At 48.9% G+C, this 16,067-nt stretch overlaps 1 protein-coding gene across 1 annotated transcript; it reads right to left on the minus strand.

Moving 5' to 3' along the window:
• Positions 1-2,505: 2,505 nt before the first annotated feature.
• On the minus strand, positions 2,506-15,758 carry SMKR1 (small lysine rich protein 1). Its single transcript, XM_053256983.1, has 3 exons — positions 15,637-15,758; positions 13,539-13,631; positions 2,506-7,229 (listed from the first exon to the last, which is right to left on the minus strand). Exons 2-3 carry the CDS (start codon positions 13,539-13,541, stop codon positions 7,017-7,019), a joined length of 216 nt encoding a protein of 71 aa, XP_053112958.1. The 5' UTR covers positions 13,542-13,631; positions 15,637-15,758; the 3' UTR covers positions 2,506-7,016.
• Between the last annotated feature and the right edge of the window lie 309 nt (positions 15,759-16,067).

A 16,067-nucleotide genomic window follows, 5' to 3' on the forward strand; every position in this document is an offset into this window, starting at 1 on the left:
CCATCTTGGTTCAAGTACAGCCCGGCCCTTTTGTACAGTCCTTGCTTACCCCAAGATGTATCCCAGTGCCTAACAAATCTAAACCCCTCCTCCTGGCACCAGCATCTCATCCATGCATTGAGACCCCTCAGCTCCACCTGTCTTCTTGTCCCTGCGTGTGGAACAGGTAGCACTTCAGAGAACGCCACCCTGGGGTTCTTGGGCCAATATGCTACCTAGCAGCCTGAATTTGGTTTCCAGGACCTTCCAGCAGCCTTTTCCAGCATCATTGGTGCCCATGTGCAGCACCGCAACAGCTGACTCCTTCCCAGCCCTGCCTATCTAGATGCTGCGTGATGGCTTCAACCTTTGCACCAGGCAGGCAAGTCAGCATGTGGTCTACATGTGGGTCCCAAACTCCTCTCTCTGTGCCCCTAAGGATTGAACCATCTACTACAGGAGGCCCCTGGAGGAGTATCCTCTGTGCGAGAGGATATGGGCACTCACCCAAGGAAGGGGTCTCTTTTGAGCAAGCATTCCCCTCTTCCTCAGATGGATGTCCTCCCTCCTTCGGACCCTCATTCTCCATGACAGCAGAGCAGCTGTCAACCTGGGAGTGGGATGCCTCTATCACGTCCCTGAGGGTCTCACCCACATACTTCTCTGCCTCCGAGAGCTTCTCCAGGTCAGCCACCTTGGCTTCAAGGGAACAAACTTGTTCCTGAGAGCCAGGAGCTCTTTGCACCAAGAGCACACCCAGGACTTCTGCCCTTCAGGCAAATAGTCATGCGTGTGACACTCTGCAGTACACTGGGAAGCAGCCCCTCCCCTGCTGGCAGGCTACCTTCAGAACTGGTTTTATTGGCAGGTTAGAATATAGAGAGCTTGTTTACTTGAAAGCTAGGTCTTTGCTGCAGTTGTCAGCTAAGTAAAGGTTTTAAGCTCTGTCTTTCAAGAATATTACGCTGGGGTAATACCCACCTTCTCCTCATGCAGAGTATCTCCTTTGAGATGAATAGGGACTGCTTCTGGGTCTGCCCGCACACTTCCCCACTAAACTCCACGCCAAACTCCTTTGACATCTGTTAGCAAACTCTTGTTTGCACAGTTCCTCTGGTCTGAGCCTTGTCTTCAACAACTGCTTTCCAAAATGAGCCACTCCAGGAATGTGGCCCCTCCCACAAGCTGTGTGAATCACCTGGAGCTCATCCCCCACCCAAACTGTTCTGTCGAATACACAAACCGCTAGTCAGCCAGAAACCAAACCCTTGAAAAGAGTGACAAGAGTAAGCTTGTCCTTTCTCCCTTGTTGATTTGTTGAAGCCTTAGTTGGCAATCCTAATTGCTACATGGCCAGGTTTTTGGTTTGGGGTGTGTGTGCGTTGCTATGTTTTTGATTTTTACTGGCTCTGCTCCTATGCTTTTAACTGCAACATAGCACCACTTCCATGCTATGAAAAGCTCCTCCTGCTTAATTTCTGTGTGTTGGGCTGGAAGGCACAAGTACAAAGCCTCTGCAGAAAAGTTGGCAATCCTGGAAGAGTCTCCAACTGACAGGTCCTTGATTCTAGGTGACACCTGTGTAAGGTGTGAAGGTAACCTGTGCATTGAGTGACCATGCACCTGCACAAGGGTGCCCCCAACCCCTTTACCCTAAACCCTCCCTGACCCACTTGCGGTGATGTAGTCAAAAGCCTTCACCCAGGGCTTGTACAAAAAGAGGGGGATTTCTCGGAATCCCCTAGATTTCTTTCTGAACCAATGCAATGCCCCTCAAGGTAAGGCCCTAGCTCCCTGTTATGCCACAGCCTCATTTACCTGGATTCATGGTAAGCCCAGCCTCAGTGGCATGCAGTGCTAATACAGGGCGGTGTGCAGGGTCATGGCAAGAGTGCCGCCTTACAACCTGGTCTTTCAGATCTGTTGGAAGCAGGAGACAAGGTAGCGGCACGTTCCACCCCTGGTTCTGTTGGCAACTCTCTTCCTCCCCTTACTGTGGGACAGACAGGCTTGGAGTGCCAACGGCCAGGCACTCCACCCAAGGCTCCGAGGTCCCATCTTTCTTCAGGGGATATCAAGGCTGCCCTGATAACAGAGCCTGGGAGTGCTCTTTTGGCCTACACTGGTCTCCACAGCTGACAGGAAATGGTGCAAAAACCAAGAACACAGCAGGAGGAGCAACTGTAATAATTCAAACTTGGCCGTGTGCTTTGCATTTGGAACACATAGAGGCGCTTCACACCCGCTCTCCCTGTACATGAGCAGTTGCTCGTTGCTGGGTGGCTGGATCGGCTGCCCAGACGAGCAGCTGCTCCGGTTGGGTGCTCCCATGCCTGGCTGCGGCTCCGTTGGGAGTTCTGGGGAAGGGGAGCGCCGCCGATGCAGAAGGTTCCTGATGCAGAATGTCAGGAACTGTACCCTGGCAATGAGCTACTACATACAATGAAAAGGCAAATTGCAGAGGCTTGAAAACCATCAGTTTTGGTCTCCCTGGATGAACAAGAAACCAGCACAGAACTATCACTGTGGAAGGGACACTTCTGAGTGAAGTTTTATTATCTACAAATAGTTATACAACTAATCAAATCTAAGATTTGGACATTAAACAAGCTAACAAATAATAACAATTCCACCAATGTTCCTCTTTTACATTTTGCTTCTACCATATCCATTTCATCGTTTTGAAGCAGGTTCAAAATCATTGCGGCTCTGCATGGTCATGAGGCCTGAAACCAAATAACTCATTGCTGTCGGACAGGGGTTCCCAACCTTGGATCTCCAGTTGTAGTTGGACTACAACTCCCATCATTGCCTGCTGGGGGTGATGGGTGCTGTAGTCCAATAAGATCTGGGGATCAAAGGTTGAGGACCGCTGCCTTAGGACCACAGCAGAATAAATACCTTGCCGATTACAGCCCTGGACAAAGAGTTGGCCATTTTTGGCCTCTGCAGATGAAACCACGTACACATCAGTTGCATGCTGGGCAAAAGCTTTGTGAGATTTGGCAAGGGGCGGGAGCATGCAAACAGAGCAAAGGAAACAAACGGGGAGCCATGCAGGTTCTGCTTAATCCCAAACCCAAACAGGCTCATTCTCCTCAGCAGGGGAATGTGTTGCTGACAAGGGTGAAGTCCCTGAAAGGGGCCAAGCGAGGGGCCAACCCCTGACTCTCTGCGGTGCCTTTCAACAGAGTAGCCATGCTGCGGGGACCGGAGTCCAGTCCGTAGGCATGCTGTGTCCGGTCTGCAGTGCGTGGATTCAGACAGGAGCTTGTCTGGGTACAATGGGAGGACAGGTTTAGCACACTCCTTTCCTGTAGTTAAATATCCCCAGCCAAGATGGGGAAAGGAAATACTTCAGGAATACAGGACCCATCTAATCTATCAAGGTGATAAGCCCATCTGCTGCTTTGGAAAGCCAAAAGGGCTGTTCTCACAATGCTAATTAGGGTAGGAGACGCAGCCTACCTATGTAGGGGAGCGGTGTGCATTCCTGACCTCCGATAATAAAAAGCCAGGGGGAGGAAGGGATTGTCTGCTAAGCGACAGCTGAGTCGGAGGGCTTGGAGTCCTATCTTGCTAAAGAGCAGGGTAGAGTTGCTGGGTAGGAGGAAAAGCCCTCCAGCCCACTTGCTGCTCAGGAGACAACCCCTTCCTCCCTGGCTTTTTACTCACAGACGACTGGCAAGTGGGACCGCACACAGCTCCCAAACTTGGGTAGGATGCCTCTCCTACCCCATTGAGGATTGTGTGAACCAGCCTAATATGTCTTCTTATTGACACCCAGATCTGTGAATAAGGGAATGCTTCCTCTCCCACCCTCCCTAAGAAACCTGCCTTTCCGTTTCCTTTTTGTCCTGGTCCACTTGTGTCTCCCATCTTCTAGGGTCAACTCTAGTATTTGCTGTTGGGCCACTTTGTTAATCTTACTTCTATATGTCAATACTTTCCTTTCCAGCCACACCTCTTTCAGGCAACAATTAACAAGGACAAATGATGCCCAGCAACTCCCAAGTTCCTATCAGCAAACTGCAGTGTTTCTAGCTCTTCCCCGTTCCCACTCAAGCTCCCGATCAATCGGAGCTAGTAAGCCAGGATACGCGCCAGAAGGCCGAGGCTTGTGTTGTCCACACTGTTAATCCATGTGCAGACCAAACACTTGTATGAGAACATAATTCTGAGCCATTAATAAGAAAACATTTTCTAAAGATGCAAAACGTCTTGTGAACAATTCACAGTACATAAGGAATTGTTCAATAGAGCCCTGGAGACCTACAGACTACTTTCCTCAAGACGGGGACAGGAAAAGTGAGACTCCTAATGGCCACAATCCAGCACAGAGTTGGGCACGCATTCGCTCCACTGATTTCAATGGGGAAGACTCACATAATTGCAGGTTGGATTATGGCCAACGTAGGAAGGGTGGCATGAGCCTCTTTTCCAATCTGCGTATGCCCATAAGGGAGTTACGATGCATGCTAGGCACCTATGCCTGGACTGGAACACATTTACAGCACCCTTCGGGCCTCACATTGGCAGCTCTTGGCAGCCACTGAGGAAAGTGCAGGTAAGTCTGCAGGCTTCTAGTTGGACAACCTTACACGAGTCTATACAGCACCAGCTTTGTTGTTGTTTTAACGTGTCAAAACCTATTTGGACCCTAATGGTACCATCCACCTCGACCTGGCCTCCAAAGATATTTCTGAACGTATGCACTGTATATAGGAGGGCATGCTTAACAGCAAAGAGGGGTGGAACTGGGAAGTGGACCAGATCTGCTAGCTACAAAGAGTGCCCACTTGCCGAATGCCCCTTACAACATCCTCTCCATCAAAAAGGCACAAAACACACTTGTCAGCCAGCACCTGCTATCCCTGGCAGAAAGTGAGGGGAGAGGAAGAAGGCAAGGCTAGGCCACTTCTCCCTCTCTGAACCTCTGGGCTCTTCTGCTGATTTCCTGAGTGGCATGTTATTAGAACACAGCTGTAGGGACAGAGGCTGCCCCAGGAGATGGCCCCAGAAAACCAGGCCTGCAAAGTCCCACCCCTGAAGAGGAAGGGGCCACCTCTGCTTTGGCTGGCCTGAGTGAGCCTTGGCAAGTACAGAGGGGCACTTCCTGGCATGCTTGCGATTCCAGGTTGGCACAATTCCCTCCCCGCAACCCCCATCCCTGAGTCTTTGTGGCCCATTACCCTGCAGCTCAGACAGGTGCGAAATCCTCTCTGCTGGGATGACTGTTTCAAGCCTGAACTCCTGGAAATCTGTTGAGACAACCCCTGAGCCAATCAGGCAACCCACACATACACACCCTGCTTCATATCCCATCCAAGGGAAATCCTGGCACAGTGGCCAGCTGATTTCCTTTTTCCTATGGGGCAAATTCAGCTTCCAACATCTAATCCTTGATGGTCCAAGCACACACTGACCGGTCCTGGGCATGTGGCTTTGCTTTCCTTAACCAGCCAAGTCACAGAGAATGTTACGTCTCTATCTGGTAAAGACCCCCCCCCCGTCTGGAATTCTCAAGAAGGTTAATGGTCCAATAATGATCCTGGATCTAGCCCAACATACTAACAGTCATGAACGAGCAATGCTTCTGGATGCACAAGGAGGGGAGGGGTGGGGTGATTTTTGGCCGCCGCCACCACCCACCCTTTCCTCTGCAGCTGCCAGTGCCCCCTAAAGTATGTCCCGAAGGATAAAGAACAGCATAAGGAGCATATATTTGAGAGCGGCGAGGGGAGACTGCGGAAGATCACCCCTCTCCTCCATGTGGCCATGGAAGCATTCCCAGCACTCACCTGTTACACAGTATACTGGCTTGCTTCTTCACCCGTGCAGTGAGCCTGCTCAGGGCAAAATGCTGGTGACTGCAACTGGCTCTGACGGGCATCAGTTTTCTTTTCTTTCTTGCCTCCTAGCCTGTGCCCTCAAATCCTCGAGGGTGTCCCAAAGGGCTCTAGGACTTGCTCTCAAGAAGCCAGCTGTGTGGGAAGCAGTGTGAGAGGCTGGCCCCAGCACAGCTCTCAGCATGGTGGTGCCCCTTGAATCAAGCTGCCCCGGGGTGGTGGTGGTGGTTGAACTGCCGTTATACTTGGGCTGGCTGCTTAGCTTTCGCACAGCTACTTAGCTTTGGAGAGAAAACTCTCTATGTCCTGGGTCCTGCAAGGCCCATGAGTAGGGGTGTGCATGAAACACGATTTGGAATCGCAGCGCATCCCTTCAAAATGGAGGGATCACACATCCCCTTTAACACGGAGCAGAGCAGGTCCATATCTGCCCCTCCGCCACTTCCATAATCACAGCGCTCCCCCAGCTGCCCCCACACAACACTGGCATGCGCAGAGACCATGTGCGTGCCGGTGCTGCATGGAGGCAGCTGGGGGAGAGCACCGCCGGTGCACGCAGATAGTTGTGGGGCGCGCTGTGATTTCAGAAGTGGTGGTGTGCAGTGGAGGAGTAGGTATGGACCTGCTCTCCTCCATGTTAAAAAGGATGTGTAATCCCTTCATTTTAAAGGGGTGTGCCACGATTCGGACTCTGAATCACCTTTTGTGCACATCCCTACCCATGAGCAGTACCTGCTGCTTGGTTTAAACTACGGAGAACTACCACCAGCAGCAGCAGCAGCAGCAGCAGCAGCAGCAGCAGCAGCAGCAGCAGCAGCGGCACTTTCACAAGGGACATGCATGCTACAGAAGCACCACAAACACTCAGTGCAAAGCTAATCCCGGCTGCCCTCCCCACACCTGGTGTATAAGGCACTGGACTCAGGGCTGGAGGGTTCTGCAGGCCATTTCCTGTGGCAACGAAGCATACACTGCAGTGCCACAAGAGGCATCTCAAAGCAACTAGGTTTACTTCCTTAACACAGCTGGAAGCAGAGGCTTTCCCTCCTGGCCGCAACGGTGACGATGGCAAAGCAAGAAACCTGAGTGGATGGATGGCGCTTGGTTCTGGTCCCACCAAAGTCCTCCTCCCCTGTGAAGGGGCTCTTCATCTCTCCCCAGACCTGCAGCATTCCCAGTGTTGGTGTCCTACTTCCGCTTCTTCCCTTTCTTTTTCGGAGAGCCGGGCCACGGGAAGCCACGATACTCCAAGCAGGCAGCAGCATTGTGGGCAATGTAGTAGACATTCAGCATGGCCGCTGGGCTCAGGATGTCCACCTCGTTGGCAGCCTTTTTGGATTTCTTCCCACCTTTGCCTTTGCCCTTGCCTTTGCCCTTGCCCTTGCCTTTGCCCCCGCTTCCCTGAAAAGCCAAAAAGAAGAAAGAGTTAATCTTGGAAGGTGAGGCCGCAGGCAACAGGCCAAGGAAGCAGAAGTCCCTGTCCCTCCGGAGGAAGGAGCAGGAAGGAGGAAAGCCTAGCCCCAGACGGAGCAAGAGCCCTGAGTCCTTGCCTGACTTCACCTCGTCAGTTACCTAGAAAGCAGGAGTTCTCAAGCTAGGGTCCATGGGCCCCATGGGGATCTATGTTGTACATCAAGGTAGCCCACAGAAAATTAAATATATAATTAAAGGTAGCTCCCCTCAAAATAGCATTTATAATAAAATATAGTACATCTCTTTTTCTTAAATTTTAATTATACCTTCAGTGTTGACAAGAAAAACCAGAGTACAATGGACTTTACTGTTCCCAGCAGTGCATACGGAAGTAGCACAGAGCTTTTTAATGCAAAATCTTTGCTGCACTGTTTTTAATTTGTTTTCAGGTTAGTCAGAGTAAAGTTCTTGAAAACAACTATGCCGAGTCCATTTTTAAACTCTAATTTTTACTCTAATTTATCACAGTATAAATATGGTGGGGGTCCTATGTATTATCAAGATAATACTTGATAATACATAGTGTGTAAAAAGATTAAGAACCCCTGTGTGAATGAATGAGGCCCAAACCTCTTCATTATTGTAAACAGGAATTCTGTGCTTGCAAGTCCCTATGTTAAAAAACAAAACTGACAGGGTCAAATGTTCATGGCTTCTGGAAAGCAAGTTTCAGTTAAGGATGATGCAATGTACTGGTTGGATTTTGGAAGGAAATGGAATTTTAATTATATTGTTATATTTTGGGAAATGGAGGGAACTTGGAGTTGTACTAATTGGATTATTTGAAAAACTGTTGGGGCAAAAATGTGTCTATAGATAGAGAGTTAGTCCGTCAGAGCTGAAGCTGGAAAGAGTTGAGTTTGGAAGTTTTGAGAGAAAGAGTCCTGGAGAAAGTCAGAAGAGTTAGAGTTGAAGAAGAGAGTCCAAGAGGTAGTTGAAGCTGCAGTCCAAGCTGAAAAAATCGGAGTCTGGTGAGAGACTTCAGAACTGAAGAACTGCTGGCACAGAGCTGTTAAAATCACTGCCAAAGAGGTGAAATCTCTGCAGAAAGGAAATCACTAAGGACTGGAAAGAACAAGACCTGAGGATGAACAAGGAGTTGCTAAAAGTGATAATCAAGGACTCTTAAGTCCTGAAAGGAAATGTGTTACTAGGGACGTGCTATCAACCTCCGGAACACAATGCTGAGGGTGACCTGGAGTTGGAGAAGCAAATAAGAGAAGAGTAAAAGAGAGACTGGGCAGTAATAATGGGTGCCTTCAACTACCCACACATAGACTGGGTAAATTCACATTCAGGTAATGAAAGAGAGGCCAAATTTCTAGATGTGCGAAATGACTGTGCCTTAGAGCAGTTAGTCATGGAACCAACCAGAGGGATGGCGACCTTGGACTTAATCCTGAGTGGTGCCCAGGACCTGGTGAGAGATGTCAGAGTTGCAGAACCATTGGGTAGCAGTGAACATAGTGTGATCCAATTCAGCATATATGCAAGTGGAGAATTGTCAAGGAAGTCCAACACAGATGCAACGAACTTCAGAAGAGGAAACTCCTCAAAAATGAGGGGACTGGTAAAAAGGAAGCTGAAAGGGAAAGTCAGGAGGGTCCAGAAAGCCAAGAGGGTCCAGCAAGCATGGGACATATTCAAAACCACACAATACTAGAAGCTCAGTTGGAATGTATACCAAGAAGGAGGAAAGGTACCACCAAGTTCAGGAGGATACCAGCATGGCTAACTTGTAGTCAGGAAAGCTATAAAAGGGAAGACGACTTCCTTCAGAAAATGGAGGCCCTGCCCAAATGAAGATAACAGGAAGGAACATAAACTCTGGCAAAAATAGAAATGCAAGGAGACAATAAGGGATGCAAAGAGAGAGTTTGAGGAGCATATAGCTAGAAGTGTCAAGGGAAATAACAAAAACTTCTATATCAGAAGTATATTCTTCTGTGTGATCCCCACCGCACATTAAGGTCTTCTGAGGAGGTTCATCTCCAGTTGCCACCCTGTGGCGACTCGGTGGCGGGACTTCTCTATAGCTGCTCCGGGGCTGTGGAATGCGCTCCCTGCGGAAATCCACAATTTGAATTCTCTATTAGCCTTCAGGAGAGCCCTTAAAATGTATTTGTTTGGCCTGGCTTTCCAGGGTTTTAAAATTTGTTTTAATATTTTAACTAATTTGGGGGCTTTTAATCACTGTAATTGTTTAATTGTTGTTTTAAAATGTTTTTAAATTGTTAATTGTTGTTATATTGTTTTTAATTTGTTTTACCTCTTTATTGTTTTAGTGGTTTGTTTTAATTTGTAAACCGCCCTGAGCCATTTTGGAAGCGTGGTATATAAATCCAATAGATAGATAGATAGATAGATAGATAGATAGATAGATAGATAGATAGATAGAAAACCTACCAGGGAGACGGTTGGCGCCTTAGATGATGAGGGTGTGAAAGGGAATATTAAGGATAAGGAGACTGCTGAGAAGCTGAATGAGTTCTTTGCATCTGTCTTCATGGCGGAGGATACTGACCATATACCCGCTCTGGAACTACGCTTCTCAGGCTTGGAGGTTGAAGAATTGGGCCAATTCGAGGTGACAAGGGAAGATGTTCTAACCTATCTTGAAAAACTATAAATTAACAAATTGCCAGGGCCAGATGGCATCCACCCAAGAATTCTGAAGGAACTCAAATGTGAAATTGCTGATCTCCTAGCAAAAATATGTAACTTATATTTTTATAAGTTAAAATATGTAACACTACAATCAGGCTCTGTACCAGAGGACTGGAAAGTAGCCAATGTGATTTTGATTTTCAAAAATGGATTTGGGGGGGATCAGCAAAATTACAGGCTGGTCAGCTCAACTTCGGTGCCAGGTAAATTGATGGAAAGCACATTTAAAGACAAAAACATAACAGGCCTTGCTGAAGGAGAACCAGCATGGCTTCTGCAAGGGAACGTCTTGCCTCACTAACCTTTTGGAGTTCTTTGAGAGTGTCAACAGGCATGTGGATAAAGGTGATCCAGTTGACATAGTATACTTGGACTTCTAAAAAGCTTTTGACAAAATGTCCCACCAAAGGCTAAGAGTAAATTTAGCAGTCATGAGATAAGGAGTCAGGTTCATGTGTGGATTTGTAACTGGTTAAAGGACAGAAAACAGAGAGTAGGAATAAATGGATAGTTTTCACAATGGAGGTAGGTAGGAAGTGGGGTCCCCCAGGGATCAGTACTGGGACCAGTGCTCTTTAATTTGTTCATAAACGATTGATAAGTTGGGGTAACCAGCGAGATAGCCAAATTTGTAGATGACACTAAACTATTTAGGGTAGTGAAATCCACAACAGATTGTGAAGAACTCCAAAAAGATCTCTCCAAACTGGGGGACTGAGCGACAAAATGGCAAATGCAGTACAATGTAAGCAAGTGTAGAATGATGCACATTGGGGCAAAAAACACCAACTTCACATATACGCTGATGGGATCTGAGCTGTCAGTGACTGACCAGGAGAGAGATCTTGGCATCGTGGTGGACAGCTCAGTGAAAGTGTCGTCTCAGTGTGCGGAATTAGTCTTTTTCACATTAGTGAAAAAGGCTAATTCCATGCTAGGAATCATTAGGAAGGGGATTTAAAACAAAAATGCTAATATTATAATGCCCTTATAGAAATCTATAGTGTGGCCACAGCTGGAGTACTGCAACAGTGTGGACTGTATTCTGTCCCTTGCCATTTTTGGTTGGGGGAACAGGACAGTATATATTACCTATTTCCCCTGGACTTTTTGTTCTCCAAGAACTCCCTGATTCTGGGAGCTTTATTTGATGCCATGAGCTCTTCCGGCGACCCTTCCATCTCTTTCCATTGTGGCTGGGGATGATGGGAGTTGTAATCCAACATCTGAGGACCTCAGGTTGTGAACTCCTGCCCTGATCATTTTGGTTGCCTATTGCTGTATTTTTGACAGCTCCATGATGCTCTGTTAGTGGTGAACCAGCCTTTGGGCACCACTGACAAAGAAAGAATGAGAGAGGTCTGACGTTGGCCCGAGGAGGGTTCTTTGCTCAGGATGCTTGGTCAGCCATGAATTCAGTTGCATGGCCTTAGGAAAGGGCTGATTCAGAGCTGGGGGAACACTAATCCCCTGGGTGTGTAGGAACTCAAAACAGATGCTGGGGAGTGTTCAGCTGGGTGCAGAAGTGGTGTACAGAAAACTCAGTGCTGGTTTCCTTAAGAAAGCAAATCTGTGCTGAGCTTCTTAAGAAAGCAAAGCAGACCTCGGAGCTGGTGACTTTGAAATAGTTTGCCTGGCCTTCCTTCACCTCCACTTCTTGTCTGCTTGGGATAGCTATCTACCTACCTCGCAGGGTTGTCATGGTGCCGAATGACCTTCTGGATTAGCTTGGTCATTAACAATGTAGTAGCAATCAAGAATTGTGGGTGAGTCCATTTCTACAGAACTGTGGGAGAGGTCTACTTGACAACAGAAAGTCCTTGGGGTGAGAGTTTGAGGCTACCTCCTGCCTGAATGGACAGTCCCAAGAGCAAGCAGGGTGCTGGCCTAAGCCTTGGGTAGGTGCAGGGATAACTTTGCCCTGACCTCTTCAGAGCTTGTGGCGTTGTTCTCCTGAGCTGAAACTCTCCTTCCTTATTTGCAAGCTCCATTTGGGCACATGAGGCTGCCTTTTACTGAGTCAGACTGTTGGTCCATCAAGCTCAGTGCTGTCTACTCTGACTGGTAGCAGCTCTCCAGAGTTCCAGGCTCAGGGGTCTTTTCCAGCCCTACCTGTAGATGCTTCTAGGGAATTAACCACCATTGAGTTGTTCCACATACAGCCTTGATAAGCAGGGTGTGGAGGATCCACACCACTGCTAACAGGTGACACAGATCTCCCTGGCAATTTCCAGTTTAACTGCTGCCACCAAGTAGACTTTTGTGCTCTAGGCTGAGTCTACCACAACAGACTTTCTGCGGCAAAAACAAACTTGGGTAAAGCCTAGAGGCATGGGGTGGAGTAAACAGAAGCTACAATTTTCCTGCAGATATAAACAAGAAATTTTACTTTACAGTTAGTTCAATTGTAAGTTGTTTCTCAAGTTTATTATATTAAAAAAACCCATCAAACTAATTGTGGTCAAAACTCATCCACGAAGACTCATTAAGGACATAAGAGCAGACCTGCAGGATCAGGCCCAAGGAGGCCCATCTAGTCCAGCATCCTGTTTCCCACAGTGGCCCACCAGATGCTTCTGGGGAGCCACAGGAAAGAGATGAAGGCATGCCCTCTCTCCTACGGTTTCTCCCCTGCAACTGGGATTGAGAGGCATCTTGCCTTTGAGCCTGGAGATGGCCCACAGCCACCAGAATAGTAGCCATTGATAGATCTGTCCACCATGAATCTGTCTAAGCCCCGCTTAAAGCCATCCAAGCTGGTGGCCAACACCACATTTAGTGGCAAGGAAATCCATAGACAAATTATGTGCTGTGTGAAAAAGTACTTCCTCTTATCGGTCCTAAATTTCCTGCCCTTCAGTTTCATGGGATGACCCCTGGTTCTAATGCTGTGAGAGAGGAAGAAAAATTTCTCTCTGTCCACTCTCTCCACCCAATGCATAATTTTATACACTTTGATCATGCCTCCCCTTAGTCACCTCTTTTCCAAGGTAAAGCGCCCCAGATGCTGTAGCCTAGTCTCATAAGGAAGGTGCTCCAGGCCCCTGATCATCTTGGTTGCCCTCTTCTGCACTTTTTCCGGTTCTACAATATCCTTCTTAAGATACAGTGACCAGAGCTGTATGCAGTACTCCAAATGTATTGATCCAATGAATTAGCCTTTTTCACAGCTGCTGCACACTGAGACGACACTTTCAATGAGCTGTCCACCACGACGCCAAGATCTCTCTCCTGGTCAGTCACTGACAGCTCAGATCCCATCAGCGTATATGTGAAGATGGTGTTTTTCACCCCAATGTGCATCATTCTACACTTGCTTACAATGTATTGCATTTGTCATTTTGTCCCCCAGTCTGGAGAGATCTTTTTGGAGTTCCTCACAATCTGTTGTGGCTTTCACTACCCTAAATAGTTTAGTGGCATCTACAAATTTGGCCATTTTGCTGGTCACCCCAACTTCTAGATCGTTTATGAACAAGTTATTAATCTGAGAACCCCTGCTGTTGATCACTCCCTAACCCTTAGGCCTGCCTGCTTTGAGACACTGAGAATGGTGGGTTTATACATTACCATCGTGCTATCCTTTTAGTCAGCTGGATTGGCAACCATTTTGTGTCTGCTCCCAAAGCAAAACAGCTGAAAGGGGCACAGAATGAGTAGTGCCTGCAATGTAAAAAAGTATTGGTGGATTACACATTTTGTACAAGAATCACAGGATAACTTCTCGTTTCCTCCAAAATAAGCCTTCTAGAGAACGAGAAGACCCAACCAAAACTCCAAGTGGGTTCATGGCCCAACGCAGACGCTCCCTGCTCTTGTATTTGATTTATTCACCACTTTTAGTCAAGAACAGTGGCCTTCACCTCAAAAGGCTTCTGGCTGCATTAATCACAAGCTGCCTAGCCTCCTGGCTGGAAAAGGCAGGTGCCTGTTCTTCCTATGGCACCCCATCATGGGGCGCAAGAAGGTACCTGGGCATGCTGCAGAGCCCCCTCCCTCCGAACCTCCAGTTGCCTCCATCCACATATGGGGACAACAGAGATCCAATGCACTGCACGACTGCTTCCAGCCACGCCCCCCTCCCCCCAAAGAATCATGGTGCAAATCCTCAAAGCGAAAGAGCTGCATCAGATTAGCTCAGAGGTTCTCAGCCTTCGGTCCCCAGATGTGGTGGACTACAACTCCCAGCGTCTCGATTGCTATACTAAACTTCTCCCTTGAACAATATGGAGATCTCTTAAGCATGGAGATGGGAGCAACGGAACAGGAATCTGGACCGTGAAATGTGATACGTGTGTGTTGTAGCAGGAGGAGTTATTTTCTGCAAATGAATAAGAGACTGCTTTATGCATTTATACATCAGCTGTGCAGTTTTGGACCATGCACACCAGAACTCCAGTGACCTGGAGCGATATCTGATGTGAGAATTAAGTCGACTGGATTGACAGGATAGACTTTTGATTAGGATGCTATATAGCAGGGGGCCCAACCTTGGGTCCCCACCTGTTGAGTCCCCATCATCGCCTGCCACAATGGCTTGTGTCAAGAAAAGCAGTTGAGAAGATCTTAGCTGTCCGCCTAAACAAGGTGATGTATGAATGAGACAAAATATTTGTTTGGAAATATTATACAGTAACACCCATCAGGAACAGAGTCTCGTACTAAGCTGCAAAAGAGGGCTTGCTGCCCTGTGCGACCCTGACACACCATCGCTATCGTCCCTCGAAACCCGCCTTTCACTGAATCCCTGATGACTGAGAACTGCCAAAGGATGGAGGGTGGAGGAGAAATGCCATCCCTTCAGCGTTTAAGAAGGGTTGGAGGATGGGCGGGCAGGGGGAGTCGGACCTTCTGCCTAGACCAGCAGTAGACCACCTTGGCTCTCCAGCCCTTGTTGAACAGTTTTGGCTAGGGATGATGGGAGTTGTAGTTCAACAAGCGTTGGGGACCCAAGGCTGCCTGCCTACCCCCGGTCTAGACTGCTAGGCAGCTACAGAGGTTGGTTGGAACTATGGCAACCCTAGTTTGTAGGCATGGCTAGATTTTTGTTGAGCACTTTCCCCTCCTGGCAGGGCTCCTGGCTACAACTGCAGGGCAGACATAAATTCAGTAGCAGCTGCAGTCCTCCTCCTGCCATAGAGAGGCAACAGAAGCTTCACCCGTCGAATTTCTGCCCCGCACACTGCTGTTAAAGACACAATCACCTTGCGGGGGGGGGGGGAGTGACCATCACACCACTGCCTCTGCCCACCGTATAGCAACGCTCATACCTTCAGGGTTGCCATAATTTCAACCCGCCTCTGCAGCTATACCTTTAACAGCGGTGTGCGGCAGTCTTGGCCATCTCCCGTCCCTGCCCTCAAAAGCTTCACCCGCTCATCATGCCTGCAAATCAAGCTGCTGTTAAGGGCAGAAGCGCCTGCCAGGCCGGGGCGGCGGATCTGCTGAGTGAGTGTGTTCTTCCTCCGAGTGCGGTCAGCGGGCAACCCTCACACACCGGACCGCTCCTGACCCAGAAGTGGCGCCAAGCATTCGCCAGCCAAGCTGTGCCCTGCTGCGACCCGATTTGGTCCCCTCGACACCCCAACACAAAAGCCCCAATTCCCACGTGCGCGACCAGTTACACGTGTCGCAAAGGTCCGGTCAGTTTACACGTGAAGGGGCTCACCTGCGAACGGCCAACGCTCCGCTCCCAGCCCGAAGCTGAGCGCGCGCCACACCGGTAGGCGCACGCGCCTCTGCCTCCCTCCAGCTCACTGGGCGGGGCTTCTCGAGGGAGGGAGGGAGGGAGGGAGGGGCCTGCCTCCTGTTTACCTCCCCCTTGGCTCCGTTACCACGGTAAAGGGGAGGGGCTATTTCGCGTTGCCGATCAACGAGCGTACCTCGCGCTCCCGGAGTCTACGCGTGCGCATTAAGTAATAGTGGCGGGAGAAGACGATGTGAATAGTTGCGGGAGAAGGGGGGGGGCGCGCGCCCCCCCGTCTCGAGCCTCCAACGGTCGCCTGAGGGAAAGAGGGGCGGGGGTGCTATTTTATATTCATGTTCATTCATTCTGCCCTTCCGGGCAGAAAAAGCACCAGCAGCCCCTCCTTCCAGAAG

The sequence above is a fragment of the Hemicordylus capensis genome, chromosome 5 (genome assembly GCF_027244095.1).
Source record: "Hemicordylus capensis ecotype Gifberg chromosome 5, rHemCap1.1.pri, whole genome shotgun sequence".
NCBI lineage: Eukaryota > Metazoa > Chordata > Lepidosauria > Squamata > Cordylidae > Hemicordylus > Hemicordylus capensis.